The following is a 14978-nucleotide window of genomic DNA, read 5'->3' as shown; positions in this document are numbered from 1 at the left end:
AAATCCATCCCCAAGGGATCACAGCACTAAAAATCCCCTCGGGTGGGGTGGGGGGGACCCCAAAAACCCCCTGAACCCCATCCCCAGGGGTCACAGCACCAAAAATCCCCTCAGGTGGGGTGGGGGGACCCCAAAATCCCCTCAACCTTTTCCCCAGGGGTCACAGCACCAAAAATCTCCTCGAGTGGGGTGGGGGGACCCCAAAATCCCCCTGAAATCCATCCCCAAGGGATCACAGCACCAAAAATCCCCTCGGGTGGGGCGGGGGGACCCCAAAAACCAAACATCCCCTCGGGTGGGGCAGGGGGGACCCCAAAAACTCCCTCAAAACCCTTCCCAAGGGGTCACAGCACCAAAAATCTCCTCGGGTGGGGTGGGGGGACCCCCAAAAACCCCCTCAAAGCCCTTCCCAAGGGGTCACAGCACCAAAAATCCCCTCGGGTGGGGTGGGGGGACCCCAAAATTCCCCTCAACCTTTTCCCAAGGGGTCACAGCACCAAAAATCCCCTCAGGTGGTACAGGGGGGGACCCCAAAAGCCAAACATCCCCTCGGGTGGGGCAGGGGGACCCCAAAAACCCCCTGGAAAAGCCATGGGGGGCTCAGAGGGGCCAAATCCCGGCCCAGGCAGAACCATCCCGGCTCCTCTCCCCATGCCAAGGAGCTGCCAAGGATAAGGAAAAAGCAGAGCTGGGATAGAAAATTCTCCTGGATGGGGTCAGGCAGAGCTGGGGGACCCCCAAAACCTCAGCCCAGCACCCCCCAGGGTCGGGATTTGTTCCTAAATCCCACCCCAGGCTGGGCCACGGCTGCCAAAGTCCGCCGGGGTTGGCAAATAAACAGAAATAAATGATTAACCCGGGGCAGGAGGTGACAGCCCCGGCTGCTGTCACCCCCCCTCGGGGTCCCTGCGCCACCCTGGGGTCCCCCAGGAATGAGGGGCAGGATGAGGCCATCAGCAGCCCCCCAAAATCCACCAGGGAGCAGCTGCCAGCAACGATTTTATTGGAATGAACCAAAAAAAAAAAACCTGGTTACAGCCAAAAGAAGGAGGGAATTCCAACCTGGCTCAAGCAAGGCAAAAAAAAAAAGCACCTAAAATAGGTGAAACCTCCAACCTTTCCCTGAATCCACAAAGAATTCTCCTTGGAAAAGCAGCGACTCCTCAAGGACGGGAGAACTGGCCAAACTGGAGCTGCTTTGTTCCACAGCAGCTTGAAAAAACCCAGGAAAATAAAAAAAAACCAACTTTGAAACTGTGTAGAAATGCAAAAAACTCGAGGGGGGTGGGAAAAAACCCTGAAATTTTTGGGATTTCCATCCAGCACCTGCATAGGGATGAGCTGTGGGAGCAGCAGCATTTTTGGGGCTGGAAAGTGGCAGGATTTTCTTTTGGGGTTCACCCCCATGGGGATGAACTCCCAAAATTAAAACCCCACAGCCCCGGGATGCTGCTGCATCCCCAAAATCAACACAGAAAGAATAAATTAACACCAGAACTGGGAATTGGGGTGACCCCCTGGGCACGGGGGGCAAACAGCAGCGGGCAGGGAGCAGAATTCCGGGCACCATCCCGGTTTTTTGGGCACAGCCCCAGCTCCATCCCGGGTTTCCCAGCGCAGGGCCAGGTCTGGGGGTCCTGGCAGGTTAGAGGAAGAAGAGCTGCTCGCAGAGGTGGGCGCTGGGCTCGTGGTGCAGGACCTGGCCCACCAGCAGGGCCAGCTTGTGCGCGTACTTGCAGGGCGCAGGGACGCGCACGGTGCCCGGCCAGTTCCAGTAGAGGTGGCACAGCTTGAAGGTCAGCCTGGGGACAGGGAGGGAATGGGGATGTGGGATTCCGGGAAAGGGGATGGATCCAGGTCCACATCCCGCCTGGAACCTGCTCCCAGCTGTCCCTGTTCTGGGGAAAAAATGGGATTTGGGATTCCTGGGAATGGGGATGGATCCAGGTCCAGATCCCGCCTGGAACCTGCTCCCAGCTGTGCCTGTCCTTGGGACAGGGTGGGAATTGGGATTTGGGATTCCTGGAAAAGGGGATGGATCCAGGTTCAGATCTCTCCTGGAACAGGGAGAAATGGGATTTGGGATTTCCAGGAAAGGGGATGGATCCAGGTCCAGATCCCTCCTGGAACCCGCTCCCAGCTGTGCCTGTTCTGGGGAAAAAATGGGATTTGGGATTCCTGGGAATGGGGATGGATCCAGGTCCAGATCCCTCCCAGAACCTGCTCTCAGGTGTCCCAGAAATGGGATTTAGGATTCCTGGGAATGCAGGTGGATCCAGGCTCAGATCCCTCCTGGAACAGGGAGAAATGGGATTTGGGATTTCCAGGAAAGGAGAAGCATTGGGGTTCAGATCCCTCCTGGAAGAGGGAGAAATGGGATTTGGAATTTCCAGGAAAGGAGATGGATCCAGGTTCAGATCCCTCCCAGAACCTGCTCCCAGCTGGTCCCTGTTCTGGACAGAAATGGGATTTGGGATTCCTGGGAAGGAGGATGGATCCAGGTCCAGATCCCACCTGGAACCTGCTCCCAGCTGTGCCTGTCCTGGGGAAAAAATGGGATTTGGGATTCCTGGGAATGGGGATGGATCCAGGTCCAGATCCCGCCTGGAACAGGGAGAAATGGGATTTGAGATTTCCAGGAAAGGGGATGGATCCAGGTCCAGATCCCGCCTGGAACCTGCTCCCAGCTGTGCCTGTTCTGGGGAAAAATGGGATTTGGGATTTCCCAGAAAGGGGATGGATCCAGGTCCAGATCCTGCCTGGAACCCGCTCCCAGCTGTGCCTGTCCTGGGGAAAAAATGGGATTTGGGATCCCTGGGAATGGGGATGGATCCAGGCTCAGATCCCTCCTGGAATAGGGAGAAATGGGATTTGGGATTTCCCAGAAAGGGGATGAATCCAGATTCCTCCCAGGAACTGCTCCCAGCTGTCCCTGTTCTGGGCAGAAATGGGATTTGGGATTTCCAGGAAAGGAGAAGCATTGGGGTTCATATCCCTCCTGGAAGAGGGAGAAGTGTGATTTGGGATTTCCAGGAAAGGAGATGGATCCAGGCCCAGATTCCTCCTGGAACCTGCTCTCAGGTGTCCCAGAAATGGGATTTAGGATTCCTGGCAATGCAGGTGGATCCAGGCTCAGATCCCTCCTGGAACAGGGAGAAATGGGATTTGGGATTTCCAGGAAAGGAGATGGATCCAGCTCCAGATCCTGCCTGGAACCTGCTCCCAGCTATCCCTGTTGTGGGGGAAAAAATGGGATTTGGGATTTCCAGGAAATGAGATGGATCCAGGTTCAGATCCCTCCTGGAACAGGGAGACATGGGATTTGGGATTTCCAGAAAGGGGATGAATCCAGATCCTCCCAGAACCTGCTCCCAGCTGTGCCTGTTCTGGGCAGAAATGGGATTTGGGATTTCCAGGAAAGGAGATGGATCCAGGTCCAGATTCCTCCTGGAACCTGCTCTCAGGCATCCCAGAAAAATGGGATTTGGGATTCCTGGGAATGGGGGTGGATCCAAGTTCAGATCCCTCCTGAAAGCCGCTCCCGGCTGTCCCTGTCCTTGGGGCAGGGAGTGAATTGGGATTTGGGATCCCTGGGAATGCAGGTTCAGATCACCCCTGGAAGAGGGAGAAACGGGATTTGGGGTTCCTGGGAACACAGGCGGAGGCAGGTTCAGATCCCTGCATTCCCCAGGCAGGATTTTGGGGTGCCCAGGGCCTCCTGCCTTTTTCCCTGGCTGTTTTGAGGGTCTCTCCCATTCCCCAGGCAGGATTTTGGGGTGCAGGACCCCCCTTACCTCTGGAGGTGCTCGGAGCTGAGGTTGGCCGTGTTCCACATGCAGATGTAGCGCGTGGGAATGCTGCAGCCCTGCCGGGAGTGATGGGCCAGCAGGAAGAAATCCTGCCTGCAAGCACAAAAAAAAAAAAAACAAACCCATTTTCATTTTTTTTCCACCCCAAAATTATCATTTTTGCACCTCAGGGTGCTGGGAACCCCAGACTGGGCTGGTTTTTTCACCCCAGAATGGTGAAAATTAAATGTTTTTTTCACCCCAGAATGGTGATTTTGAACCACAAGGGTTTAATTTTTGCATTCCACTTGCATTTTTTTTTTAATTTTTGCACTCCACTTGCATTTTTTTTTTGCACCCTGGGGTGTTTTTGCCCCATTTTTCTTTCACTCTGGGGTTTTGTTTTGCACCCTGGGGTGGGTTTATAACCATTTTTTTTTGCACTCGAGGTGTTTTTACACCCCAGACTCGCTTATTTTGTAAAAACAATAAACGATAAATGGTATTTGTAAAAAACAATAAACTATAAATGATATTTTGTAAAAACAATAAACAATAAAACACCTCATGGCATTTTTACAACCTTTTGCTTGCAAACTGGGGAGGGGGGGGGTGGGCTTTTCCCCATCATTTTTTACACCTTGGGCTGGATTCTTTCCAACACCTTGGCCTATTTTTACAATTTGTCACCCTGGGCATCTTTTTGCACCCTGAGGCTCTTTTTGCACCTTGGGCTATTTTTACAACCTTTTTTTTTGTTGTTTTACACTTTGGGGTGCTTTTACATCCATTTTTTCACACCGAGGGTGGGTTTTTTCCCACCCTGGGGCATTTTCTCCTCCGTTTTGTTTACACCCAGGTTATTTTTTCCCCCTTGGGGTGGTTTTTATCCCTCCCCAGGGTGTTTTTTACCCCATCCCAGCTCCCCCAGCCCCAGCCCTGCCTCTCACCAGCCCGAGCTGGTGATGCTGTGGTCGATGACGGTGCCCAGGGGAGGGGACACCAACTCCTCTCCTGTCAGGCAGTAGAAGTTGGTGCTCAGCTGTTTCTGCACCACGATGACCACGAGGCTGGGCTGGTAATTTTGGAAGGTTTCGAAGCTCTTCTGGAGCTGGGGCACCTCGTACTTGAGCACCGTGTCCAGCTGGGGGTCGGACACCCCATCTCTGTACACCACGATCTTCATGGGCAGGGTGTGGTTCAGCTGAGGGGGGAAAAAAGGGCAAAATCAGCTCATTTTTACCTCCCCCTGCCATGCACAGGGATTAGCTGAGGGAGGTGGGAAAATATTTCCTGCTCAGGAGAAGTTTGGGCGTTGGGATGGAGCTGGGAATTCAACCCACAGGGAGCACCTGCAGAAATGCAGCTCAGGGTGGGTTTGGGGAGGGAGGTGCTTGGATTAATCACGGAATTCCAGACTGATTGGGGTGGGAAGGAGACTTAAAATCATCTCATTCCGTGGGCAAGGATCTCTCGCTATCCCAGGGTGCTCCAAGCTGGCCTTGGATGCTTCCAGGGATGAGGCAGCCGCAGCTTCCCTGGGAATTCCATCCCAGGCAGGAATTCCCTCCCCACATCCCATCCATCCCTGTCCCTCCCTCCCAGCAAATTCCCAGTGTCCAGGGCTGTTCCTGCAGCATCCACAGAGAGATGAGAAAATAAAATCAAAGAATCCTGGAACGGTTTGGGCTGGAAGGGACCTCAGAGCCACCCAGGGGATGGAACAATCCCACCCCTGCCACGGGCAAGGAACCTTCCACTATCCCAGGCTGGCCTTGGACACCTCCAGGGATGAGGCTGGGATTTTCCCTGCCCTCTGCCCTGTCCCAGGCTGCTTTTCTCACGCTGGGGACAAGGGACAGGCCTCTGGGAGCTGAAACGTGGCACTTCCCTCTGAGCAAACAGATAAGGACGAGCTGTCCCAGCTCCACATCCAGTCCAAAGGCTGCCAGGGAAGGTTGGCTCCTCCCAGGCTGGAAGTTTGGGAGGTTTTCCCCTTGTTTTGGGGGAATGTGGAGCCACAGGAGGGTGGTTTTGGCTGGCCTCACCTCGTAGAAACGCTTGAGGGCTTGGGAGAGGCAGAGGCGGAGGCTGTCGGCGATTTCCTGGTGGGGCATCTGGAAAACCACCCTGGAGTACCACTTGGTGAGGATGCTGGGGATGGAAAGGGAATGAGCAGCCTGGAGGAGCCCCCCCAGCACCAGGAAAAATCCCCCCGAGGTCTTGTGCAAGCCCAAAGCAGCCCTGGCTCAGCATTCCCAGCCCCTTCCCCACACCCAGCTCGGGGACAGCAGCACCCTCACCCCCCTCCCGGCCGAGGAAAAAGGGGTTTTGGGGTGGGAAATCCTGAAAATTGCCAGGGCAGAGCAGGAAAACTTCCCCCACTTCGCCAGGAAGCCACGTACGGGTTCATGCTGGCCACGAAGCCGACGACAGAGCGCATCCCCATGCTCCTGCTGTGGTGGACGTCCATGCCCACCACCATCAGCTGCTTCTGCAGAGGGAAAAAGGTGGGATTTAGGGATTATATCCGTGACCAGGACCATCAGCTGCTTCTGGAGAGGGAAAAAAGTGGGATTCAGGGATTATGTCCATGCCCATGATCATCAGCTGTTCCTGGAGCAGAAAAAAAAGTGGGATTTAGGGATTATGTCCATGACCAGGACCATCAGCTGCTTCTGGAGAGGGAAAAAGCTGGGATTTAGGGATTATATCCATGTCCACGACAATCAGGAAGGGGAACAGAGGTGGGATTTAGGGATTATATCCATGCCATGACCATCAACTGCTTTTGGAGACGGGAAGAAAGGTGGGATTTAGGGATTATATCCATGTCCACCACAATCAGCTGCTTTTGGAGCAGGAAAAAAGGTGGGATTTAGGGAAAATGTCCATGACCAGGACCACCAGCTGTTTCTGGAGACAGGAAAAAAGGTCTCCAGGGATTTAGGGATAATGTCCATGCCCACAATAATCAGCTCCTTCTGGACATAGGAACAGAGGTGGGATTTAGGGAGAATGGAGCAGAAAACAGAGATGGGATTTAGGGAAAATGTCCATGCCATGACCATCAGCTGCTTCTGGAGCAGGAAAAAAGGTAGGATTTAGGGAAAATGTCCATGCCCACGACCATCAGGTGTTTCTGGAGACAGGAAAAAAGGTCTCCAGGGATTTAGGGATAATGTCCATGCCCACAATAATCAGCTCCTTCTGGAGAGGGGAACAGAGGTGGGATTTAGGGAGAATGGAGCAGAAAACAGAGATGGGATTTAGGGAAAATGTCCATGCCACGACCATCAGCTGCTTCTGGAGACAGGAAAAAAGGTGGGATTTAGGGATTTTATCCATGCCCATGATCATCAGCTGTTTCTGGAGACAGGAAAAAAGGTCTCCAGGGATTTAGGGATTATGTCCATGACCAGGACCATCAGCTGCTTCTGGAGAGGAAAAAAGGTGGGATTTAGGGATCACAGCCATGCCAACAACCCTCAGCTGCTTCTGGAAGGGACAAAAACACCCAGGGTGGGATTTAGGGATAAGTCAGACACCTCCAGGCTTGGATCCCTCCAGCTCCAAGGCACCCAAGAGAAGCCAACCCCGATTCTCCAGCTGCTTCATCCATCCTGTGCTCACAATAACCCAACTCCTCCACAACAACCCGGCCCCTCCAGAGCTTCCAGGCTCATCCCAAGGCTCTTCCCGGGGTTTTCCTGTCTTACCAGTGGGATATCAACCCCCCAGAGCTGCCCGCCCAGCTTGCAGTTCATCTGCAGCAGAACCTTCTGCACCACGCTCCTGATCTTGCCAGGATGGCCCGTGAGGGACTGGGCGCTGATGACCTGTGGGGAGGGAAAACACAGGGAAAAGTGAGGCTGGAGACAGCCCTGGATTCCCAGGAATGGGGGTCCCAGCCCACCTGGGAGGGCACAGGGGTCTGCACGCAGCAAAGCTTCTTGATGGCCCCGTAGACGTCGTCCCGGCCGCCAGGGATGATGCACAGGAGGAGCTGCACCTTGTCCTGAGGGGAAAAACGGAATTGTTCAGCTTGGAAAAGCCCTCCTGGAGCGCTGAGTCAAACCCAAGTCACCAACAACCCACGTGCTACATCCACGCTGCCCCCCTAAGCAGCCCATCCCTGTGTTTAACCACCCTTTTCCATGAAAAAGTTAAAAAATTCCTCCTGGTGTCTAAGCTGAGCCTCCCCTGGCACAGCTCGAGGCCGTTCCCTCTCGTCCTGTCCTTTGCTCCCAACCCCACCTGACCTCACACTCCTGTCATGGATTTTTAGGGAAAAATAAGGTCCCCTTGAGCCTCTTCTTCTGCAGGTTGAGACCCCCAGGTGCTTTCCAGTGATCCCCCAGGGGTGTCCCACTCCTCACCTGGCTGCCCAAACATCCCCAGGGATGTTGCTGCTCCTCACCTGGCTGCCCAAACATCCCCAGGGATGTCCCCACTCCTCACCTGGCTGCCCAAACACCCCCAGGGATGTTCCCACTCCTCACCTGGCTGCCCAAACACCCCCAGGGATGTCCCCTCTCCTCACTTGACTTCCCAAAAAGCCCTGGATGATCCTGAGATGGGCTCCATGCCACTTCCCAAAGACCCCCAGGGATGTCCCTCTCCTCACCTGGCTGCCCAAAAAGCTCTAGATGATCCTGAGATGGGTTCCATTTCACTTCCCAAGCACCCCCAGGGGTGTCCCTCTCCTCACCTGGCTGCCCAAACACCCCCAGGGATGTTCCTGCTCCTCACCTGGCTGCCCAAACACCCCCAGGTGTGTCCCGCTCCTCACCTGGCTGCCCAGGGAGCCCTGGATGGCCTGATGTGAGCTCCATGCCACTTCCCAAACACCCCCAGGGATGTTCCCACTCCTCACCTGGCTGCCCAAACATCCCCAGGGATGTCCCCACTCCTCACTTGACTTCCCAAAAAGCCCTGGATGATCCTGAGATGGGCTCCATGCCACTTCCCAAAGATCCCCAGGGATGTTCCCTCTCCTCACCTGGCTGCCCAAAGAGCCCTGGATGAACCTGACATGGGCTCCCACTTCCCAAATACCCCCAGGGATGTTCCCTCTCCTCACCTGGCTGCCCAAACATCCCCAGGGATGTCCCCACTCCTCACCTGGCTGCCCAAACACCCCCAGGGATGTCCCCACTCCTCACTTGACTTCCCAAAAAGCCCTGGATGATCCTGAGATGGGTTCCATCCCACTTCCCAAACATCCCCAGGGATGTCCCCTCTCCTCACCTGGCTGCCCAAACACCCCCAGGGATGTTCCTGCTCCTCACCTGGCTGCCCAAACATCCCCAGGGATGTCCCCTCTCCTCACCTGGCTGCCCAAACATCCTCGGGGATGTTCCCCTCTCCTCACCTGGCTGCCCACAGACCCCCAGGGATGTCCCCTCTCCTCACCTGGCTGCCCAAACACCCCCAGGGATGTCCCCTCTCCTCACCTGGCTGCCCAAACATCCCCAGGGATGTTCCTGCTCCTCACCTGGCTGCCCAAACATCCCCGGGGATGTTCCTGCTCCTCACCTGGCTGCCCAAACATCCCCGGGGATGTCCCCACTCCTCACCTGGCTGCCCAAAGATCCCCAGGGGTGTCCCTCTCCTCACCTGGCTGCCCAGGGAGCCCTGGATGGCCTGATGTGAGCTCCATGCCACTTCCCAAACACCCCCAGGGATGTTCCTGCTCCTCACCTGGCTGCCCAAAGACCCCCAGGGATGTTCTCACTCCTCACCTGGCTGCCCAAAGAGCCCTGGATGAACCTGACATGGGCTCCCACTTCCCAAACATCCCCAGGGATGTCCCCACTCCTCACCTGGCTACCCAAACACCCCCAGGGATGTTCTCACTCCTCACCTGGCTACCCAAACACCCCCAGGGGTGTCCCTCTCCTCACCTGGCTGCCCAAACACCCCCAGGGATGTCCCTCTCCTCACCTGGCTGCCCAGGGAGCCCTGGATGGCCTGATGTGAACTCCATGCCACATCCCAAACACCCCCAGGGATGTCCCTCTCCTCACCTGGCTGCCCAAACACCCCCAGGGATGTCCCTCTCCTCACCTGGCTGCCCAGGGAGCCCTGGATGGCCCTGACGTAGGTCTCGATGCGGTCGTCCCGCAGCTCCTGCAGCGAGGGGTGCCCCACCTGCATTCCCATGGCCCCACAGCTGCTCCTCATGGCTGCCAGCAGCTCCTTGGCCAGCGGCTGCAGCCGCTTGGGATACACCAGGAGCCAGGAGCTGATGGAGATCTGGGAGGAAAGCCAGCACAGGCCGGGGTTGGGGGCCTTCCTGCGGCTCCCAATCCACGCAGCACATCCCTGGCTGGGAGAGGAGACAGCTACGGAGCACAGGGGGGAATTTGGGAGAGGAAAACTGGGCCTGGAGGAACCTGGAGCACAGAGAATTTGGGAGAAGGAAAGTGACCCAAGAGGAACCTGCAGCACAGAGAATTTGGGAGAAGGAAAGTGACCCTAGAGAAATTTGGAACACAGAGAGGAATTTGGGAGAGCAAAACTGGGCCTAGAGGAACCTGGAGCACAGCAGGGAGCTTGGGAGAGGGGAATTTGGGAGAGGGAAAGTGACCTAAGAGAAACCTGGAGCACAGAGGGGAATTTGGGAGAGGGAAAGTGCCCAAGAGAAACGTGGAGCACAGAGGGGAGTTTGGGAGAGGGAAAGTGACCCTAGAGAAATTTGGAGCACAGAGGGGAATTTGGGAGAGGGAAATCTGTGAGAGAGAAAGCGGCCCAAGAGGAACCTGGAGCACAGGGCGGAATTTGGGAGAGGGAAATCTGTGAGGGAGAAAGTGGCCCAAGAGGAACCTGGAGCACAGAGGGGAATTTGGGAGATGAAAATCTGGGAGAGGGAATTTGGGCAAAGAGGAACCTGCAGCACAGAGAATTTGGGAGAAGGAAAGTGGCCCAAGAGAAATTTGCAGCACAGAGGGGAATTTGGGAGAAAGAAAGCGCCCAAAGGAAATCTGGAGCACAGAGGGGAATTTGGGAGAGGAAATTTGGGCCTAGAGGAACCTGGAGCACAGCAGGGAACTTGGGAGAGGGAAAGTGACCCAAGAAAAACCTGGAGCACAGAGGGGAATTTGGGAGAGGGAAAGTGGCCCAAAAGGAACCTATAGCACAGAGGGGAATCTGGGAGGGGGAAAGTGACCCAAGAAAAACCTGGAGCACAGAGGGGAATTTGGGAGAGGAAAAGTGCCCAAGAGAAACGTGGAGCACAGAGGGGAATCTGGGAGAGGGAAAGTGCCCAAGAGAAATTTGGAAAACAGAGGGGAATTTGGGAGGGGGAAATGACCCAAGAGAAATGTGGATTGAATTCCATCCAGGTCCTGCCTGTGAAAGGCTCCCTCCACCCTGGGACGAGGTGGGAAAGCACAGCACAGCCACATACCTCCAACTCCTTGGGCAAAAACAGGCTGGAGCTCACATCCAACACAAACAAGGGCAGGGTTTGTGCTGGAAGCAGCTCGGCCACAGGGCCAGCGCTCAGGAAAACCCATCCCAGCTTCCCCCAGCGGGGCAGGCTCTGCTCACCACGGCGATGGGCACCTCCTTCGTCACCTCGCGGTGCCAGCCCAGCTCCTCGGCGGGAAGGAAGGAGCGGTGCCGGAGGTTGATCCTCTCCGCGGGCAGGATGTGACCCTGGGTCTGGGCAGAGTGGGAATCTCCAGAGCTGCCCCCAGTGCCCTGGCAGCCAGGGGGAGGCCGGGAGCCCCGCAGGCCTTACCCTGTGGATATCCGTGTCCAGGAGCAGCCCCCAGCGCTCCAGCTCCCGGGACGCCTCGGCGCTGTCGCGGATGCGGCGCAGGAGGCCGGCGAGGCGCTGGTAGTGCTGCTGGGGGTTCTGCATCATCTCCCACGTCACCTCCTGAACCAGCAACACCCAGAGGTCAGGGAGGGCTCCCCCAGCCTCGGGAAAAGCGGGAGCAGGGCACGAGACGGGCTCTGACCTTCGGCATCCGGCTGTTCTTGCGGAGGTCGGAGAGGCCGGTGAGGAAGGTCAGCTCTGGCACCAGCAGCACCATCTTCAGCTGGCGCTGCAGGGAGGAACAGGCACCCTCAGCATTCCAGGGGCTGGGAATAGCTGGGAATACCTGCTCTGCCCGGGGGCTGCAGGAGGCCAGAGCAGCCCGTGGATCTCCATGCCCACTCACCCTCCCCTCTGGCATCTGTTTCTCCTTGGGCTTGTGGACGAGTAGAGGCTGGTCCAGCTCCCTGATGGTGATCCCGTGGGTCTTCCTGGAAAAAAAACATTATCACACACTCCTGGAATTTCGCTTTGGGACGGATCTTGCAGAACACCCAGCCCCAAACCCCCTCCGTGGGCAGCAAAACCTCCCTGCTCCCGCTCCCACTCCCCCCAAACTGGCATCAGCCCATGCCCAGGGGGTGATCCAGCAGCTCCTCCTCACCTGTAGTAGTCCACAAAGGTGATCTCCTGCCCGCTGGCCAGGGTGAAAGTGTCCCTGGGGGTCTTGTCCCAGTCGATGTCGTCCACGCGGTAAGTGCGGTTGTTGTAGCGAGTCATGACCACGCTCCCCACCAGCTGCTTGATGCACTCGTCCTGGAACGTCCTCTGGCTCTGCGAGTGGATGGTTTGCCTGGGAAAAGAGGAGAGGCACGGAATGCTCCCCCCTGTGTCACCCCACCTCCTGCAGCACCCTCGTCCCCCGCAGCTCTGGGGGGTTCGTTGCTTTCCTCACATCATGCTCAGCACGGACTCGCTGCGGATGATCTTGTGGATGGCGTCCACCATGAGGAAGAGCCCCCCGTCCTTCCTCCCGATGCTGACGGCGTAGCCCGGCCAGATATGGAGGCTGTGTCCAGAGGGAAAGAGGCCTGGCTTAACTCAGAGCAGCCAAGCAACTCCCAAAACTCAGCGATTCATTCCCCAGCTTCTCAAAACAAGCCACTCCAAAGTCAGGCTGACCTGGGAACACTTCCCAGTTTCCAGGGAAACGAGGATGATCCTGTGGGAAGGCAAAGTGCCAGCACCCACCTGTATTTCTGCAGGGTGGTGGCCTGGGCAGGCTCAAAGAAATTTCTCCCAACCAAGCTCATATTTAAGATTTTCATCACTCTAAGGAAGGAAAAGCAGGGAAAGTAGGGCTGGGTGAGGACTGACAGGGAGGAGGAGGAAAGGGGTCTCCTCCTGGAGCTCGGGGAGGGTCTCTGTGGTCCCTCACCTGCGGAACACCACGTTGTAAAAGGGGATGCAGAGATCCGAGCTGGGCTCCAGGATTTTGGTCATCTGGATGCTGATGATGATCTCCTGCCCGTCGCTGTTCCTCTGAGCCTTCAGGCTGACCTTTGGCAGGGCCAGAGGGGTTCTCCCAACCAAAACAGGCGCACCCCTGTACCCCCAAAGCTGGGGAGACCCCCCGTACCCCTTACCTTGGGGATCTGGATGGGCAGGAAGAGGATGGAGCCGTCGAAGGCAATCACGTCCCCGGTCACGGCGCGCTGCTCCTTCACCATGGCAAAGCGGGCAGCCTTGCACTCCACCTCGGGGCTGGGGGCACACAGGGGCTTTTCTCCCTCCTCTGCCTCCCCCAGACCTCACTCAGCCCCCCCAAAAATCCCCCATGAGGGCAAAAACCCATGAGGGATCCATGGGATGGGATGGGATTCACGGGGTGGGACCCATGGAATGGGATGGGATAGGATGGGATCCATGGGGTGGTATCAGTGGCATGGGATGGGATCAGTGGGATGGGATCTGTGGGATGGGATGGGATGGGATGGGATGGGATGGGATCCATGGATTGGGTGGAATGGGATCCATGGGATGGGATCTGTGAGATGGGATGGGGCCCCCCATCCCTCTCCCTGCCCAGAGCTCTCCGATGTGCTGGGGTCGCTCCACCTCATGGGGACACAGAGGCTCTGCCAATCCTCGAGGGGCTGTGGGGGACCCTCGAGGGGCTGTGGGGGACCCCAGTCCCCCGTTATCACCTGAAGGTGACGTGGTACTGGTAGACAGCTTCGTTCTGGCAGTGGATCTTCACAAAGTTCAGCCCCACGCGGACGGTGGTTCCCTTCACCACCGCCTTGGTGCCCTGCGCCCTGCGGGGGACAGGGGCTCAGCAGCGACCCAGCAGCACCCGGAGCCCAGAACGGGGGGCTGGGGCCATCACTTACGGCCTGGCAGCAGCTGAGGGGCTCTCCGGGGCGGGCACGGGCACCGGGCAGGGCTGGGGGCTGGGTGGGCACGGGGAGGCTCGTCCAGGCTGGGTGGGCAGCGCGGCCCCTCTGCCTTTCCACAGGATCCTGCGTCCCCAGGGCGGGCTGCGGTGAGCCCTGGCACACGCTGGGGACACACTGGGGGTGGCCTGGCTGCAAACCCCCCAGCGACGAGCCCGAAACCCCCCAAAAACCTCCCTGCTCCTGTTTCCCCAGCAGCCTGGGGGCTCAAAACACCCGAGTTTTGGGATAAAGGGATAGGAGGGACAGGGGAGGTGGGGGGACAGAGGGAATAGGGCGGATATATGGGGCAGGGGGATGGAAGGGGAGAAGGAATAGGGGCAGAAGACAGGAGGGGATAGGAAAGATGGATGGAGGAGCCGGAGGAGGGTGGGCGCTGAGGGTTCAGGGGTGTGGGAGACTCACTGCCCACGCGTGGGGAGCGCCGCCAGCGCTGTCCCCTCATCCTCCTCCTTCTGCTGCACCGGGCCGGGCGGTACCACAGCCTTCCTATCGCCAGCACCGCCGCCGCGGCCTGCGGGAGCAGCACCACCGTGAGCGGCACAGCGGGGCCCGCCCGACCCTCAGCACCCCCTCAGCATCCCCTCAGCACCGGCACCCACCCAGGGGCCTCTCCAGAGGCCGCTCATGCAGGCCCAGCCCGCGGAACAGCGCGGGCAGCGGCGACGCCGCCTCTTGGGGCTGGGCGGGACCGGGTGAGGGCAGCCGGGGGGAGAAGGCGGCGAGCCCGCGGAGCCCGCGGAGCCCCCGGGCCGCGGCGGTGATGGCGCGCCCGGGCGTGCGGAAGGGCCGCGGCGGGTCCATGGCCGTGTCCGTGTCCTGCGGGTCCGTGTCCGGCGGGTCCCGGGCCGGCGGGTTCGCGGCCGGGGCCGGCGGGTCCCGGTGCGGCGGGTCCGGGGCCGCCCCGTCGAGGCGCTCCCTCAGCCGCCGCCACGCCGCCGCCGCCGCCCTCTGCGCACGCGCCGC

At 57.9% G+C, this 14978-nt stretch overlaps 1 protein-coding gene across 1 annotated transcript; it reads right to left on the bottom strand.

Annotated features, from left to right (window-relative positions):
- Positions 1-986: 986 nt before the first annotated feature.
- On the bottom strand, positions 987-14778 carry PIWIL2 (piwi like RNA-mediated gene silencing 2). Its single transcript, XM_041720617.2, has 21 exons — positions 14615-14778; positions 14418-14526; positions 13950-14118; positions 13764-13874; positions 13203-13320; positions 12995-13116; positions 12808-12888; positions 12512-12625; positions 12221-12409; positions 11963-12047; positions 11759-11845; positions 11536-11676; positions 11343-11456; positions 9858-10046; positions 7705-7806; positions 7508-7627; positions 6194-6282; positions 5837-5942; positions 4739-4992; positions 3795-3902; positions 987-1802 (listed from the first exon to the last, which is right to left on the bottom strand). Exons 1-21 carry the CDS (start codon positions 14639-14641, stop codon positions 1646-1648), a joined length of 2592 nt encoding a protein of 863 aa, XP_041576551.2. The 5' UTR covers positions 14642-14778; the 3' UTR covers positions 987-1645.
- Between the last annotated feature and the right edge of the window lie 200 nt (positions 14779-14978).

Source organism: Taeniopygia guttata, chromosome 22 (assembly GCF_048771995.1).
Source record: "Taeniopygia guttata chromosome 22, bTaeGut7.mat, whole genome shotgun sequence".
Lineage (NCBI taxonomy): Eukaryota > Metazoa > Chordata > Aves > Passeriformes > Estrildidae > Taeniopygia > Taeniopygia guttata.
Note: the sequence above shows the minus strand (reverse complement) of the source record. Positions and strands in the feature narration are given on the sequence as shown.

Excerpts from the sequence above, each read along its gene's own strand:
- PIWIL2 (XM_041720617.2), bottom strand. The coding sequence starts at position 14,641 with ATGAGCGGCCTCTGGAGAGGCCCCTGG. Across the intron at positions 14,527-14,614 it reads GCCTCTGGAGAGGCCCCTGG|GCCGCGGCGGCGGTGCTGGC; the intron begins GTGGGTGCCGGT and ends CTGCTCCCGCAG. Across the intron at positions 11,677-11,758 it reads AGAACAGCCGGATGCCGAAG|GAGGTGACGTGGGAGATGAT; the intron begins GTCAGAGCCCGT and ends TTGCTGGTTCAG.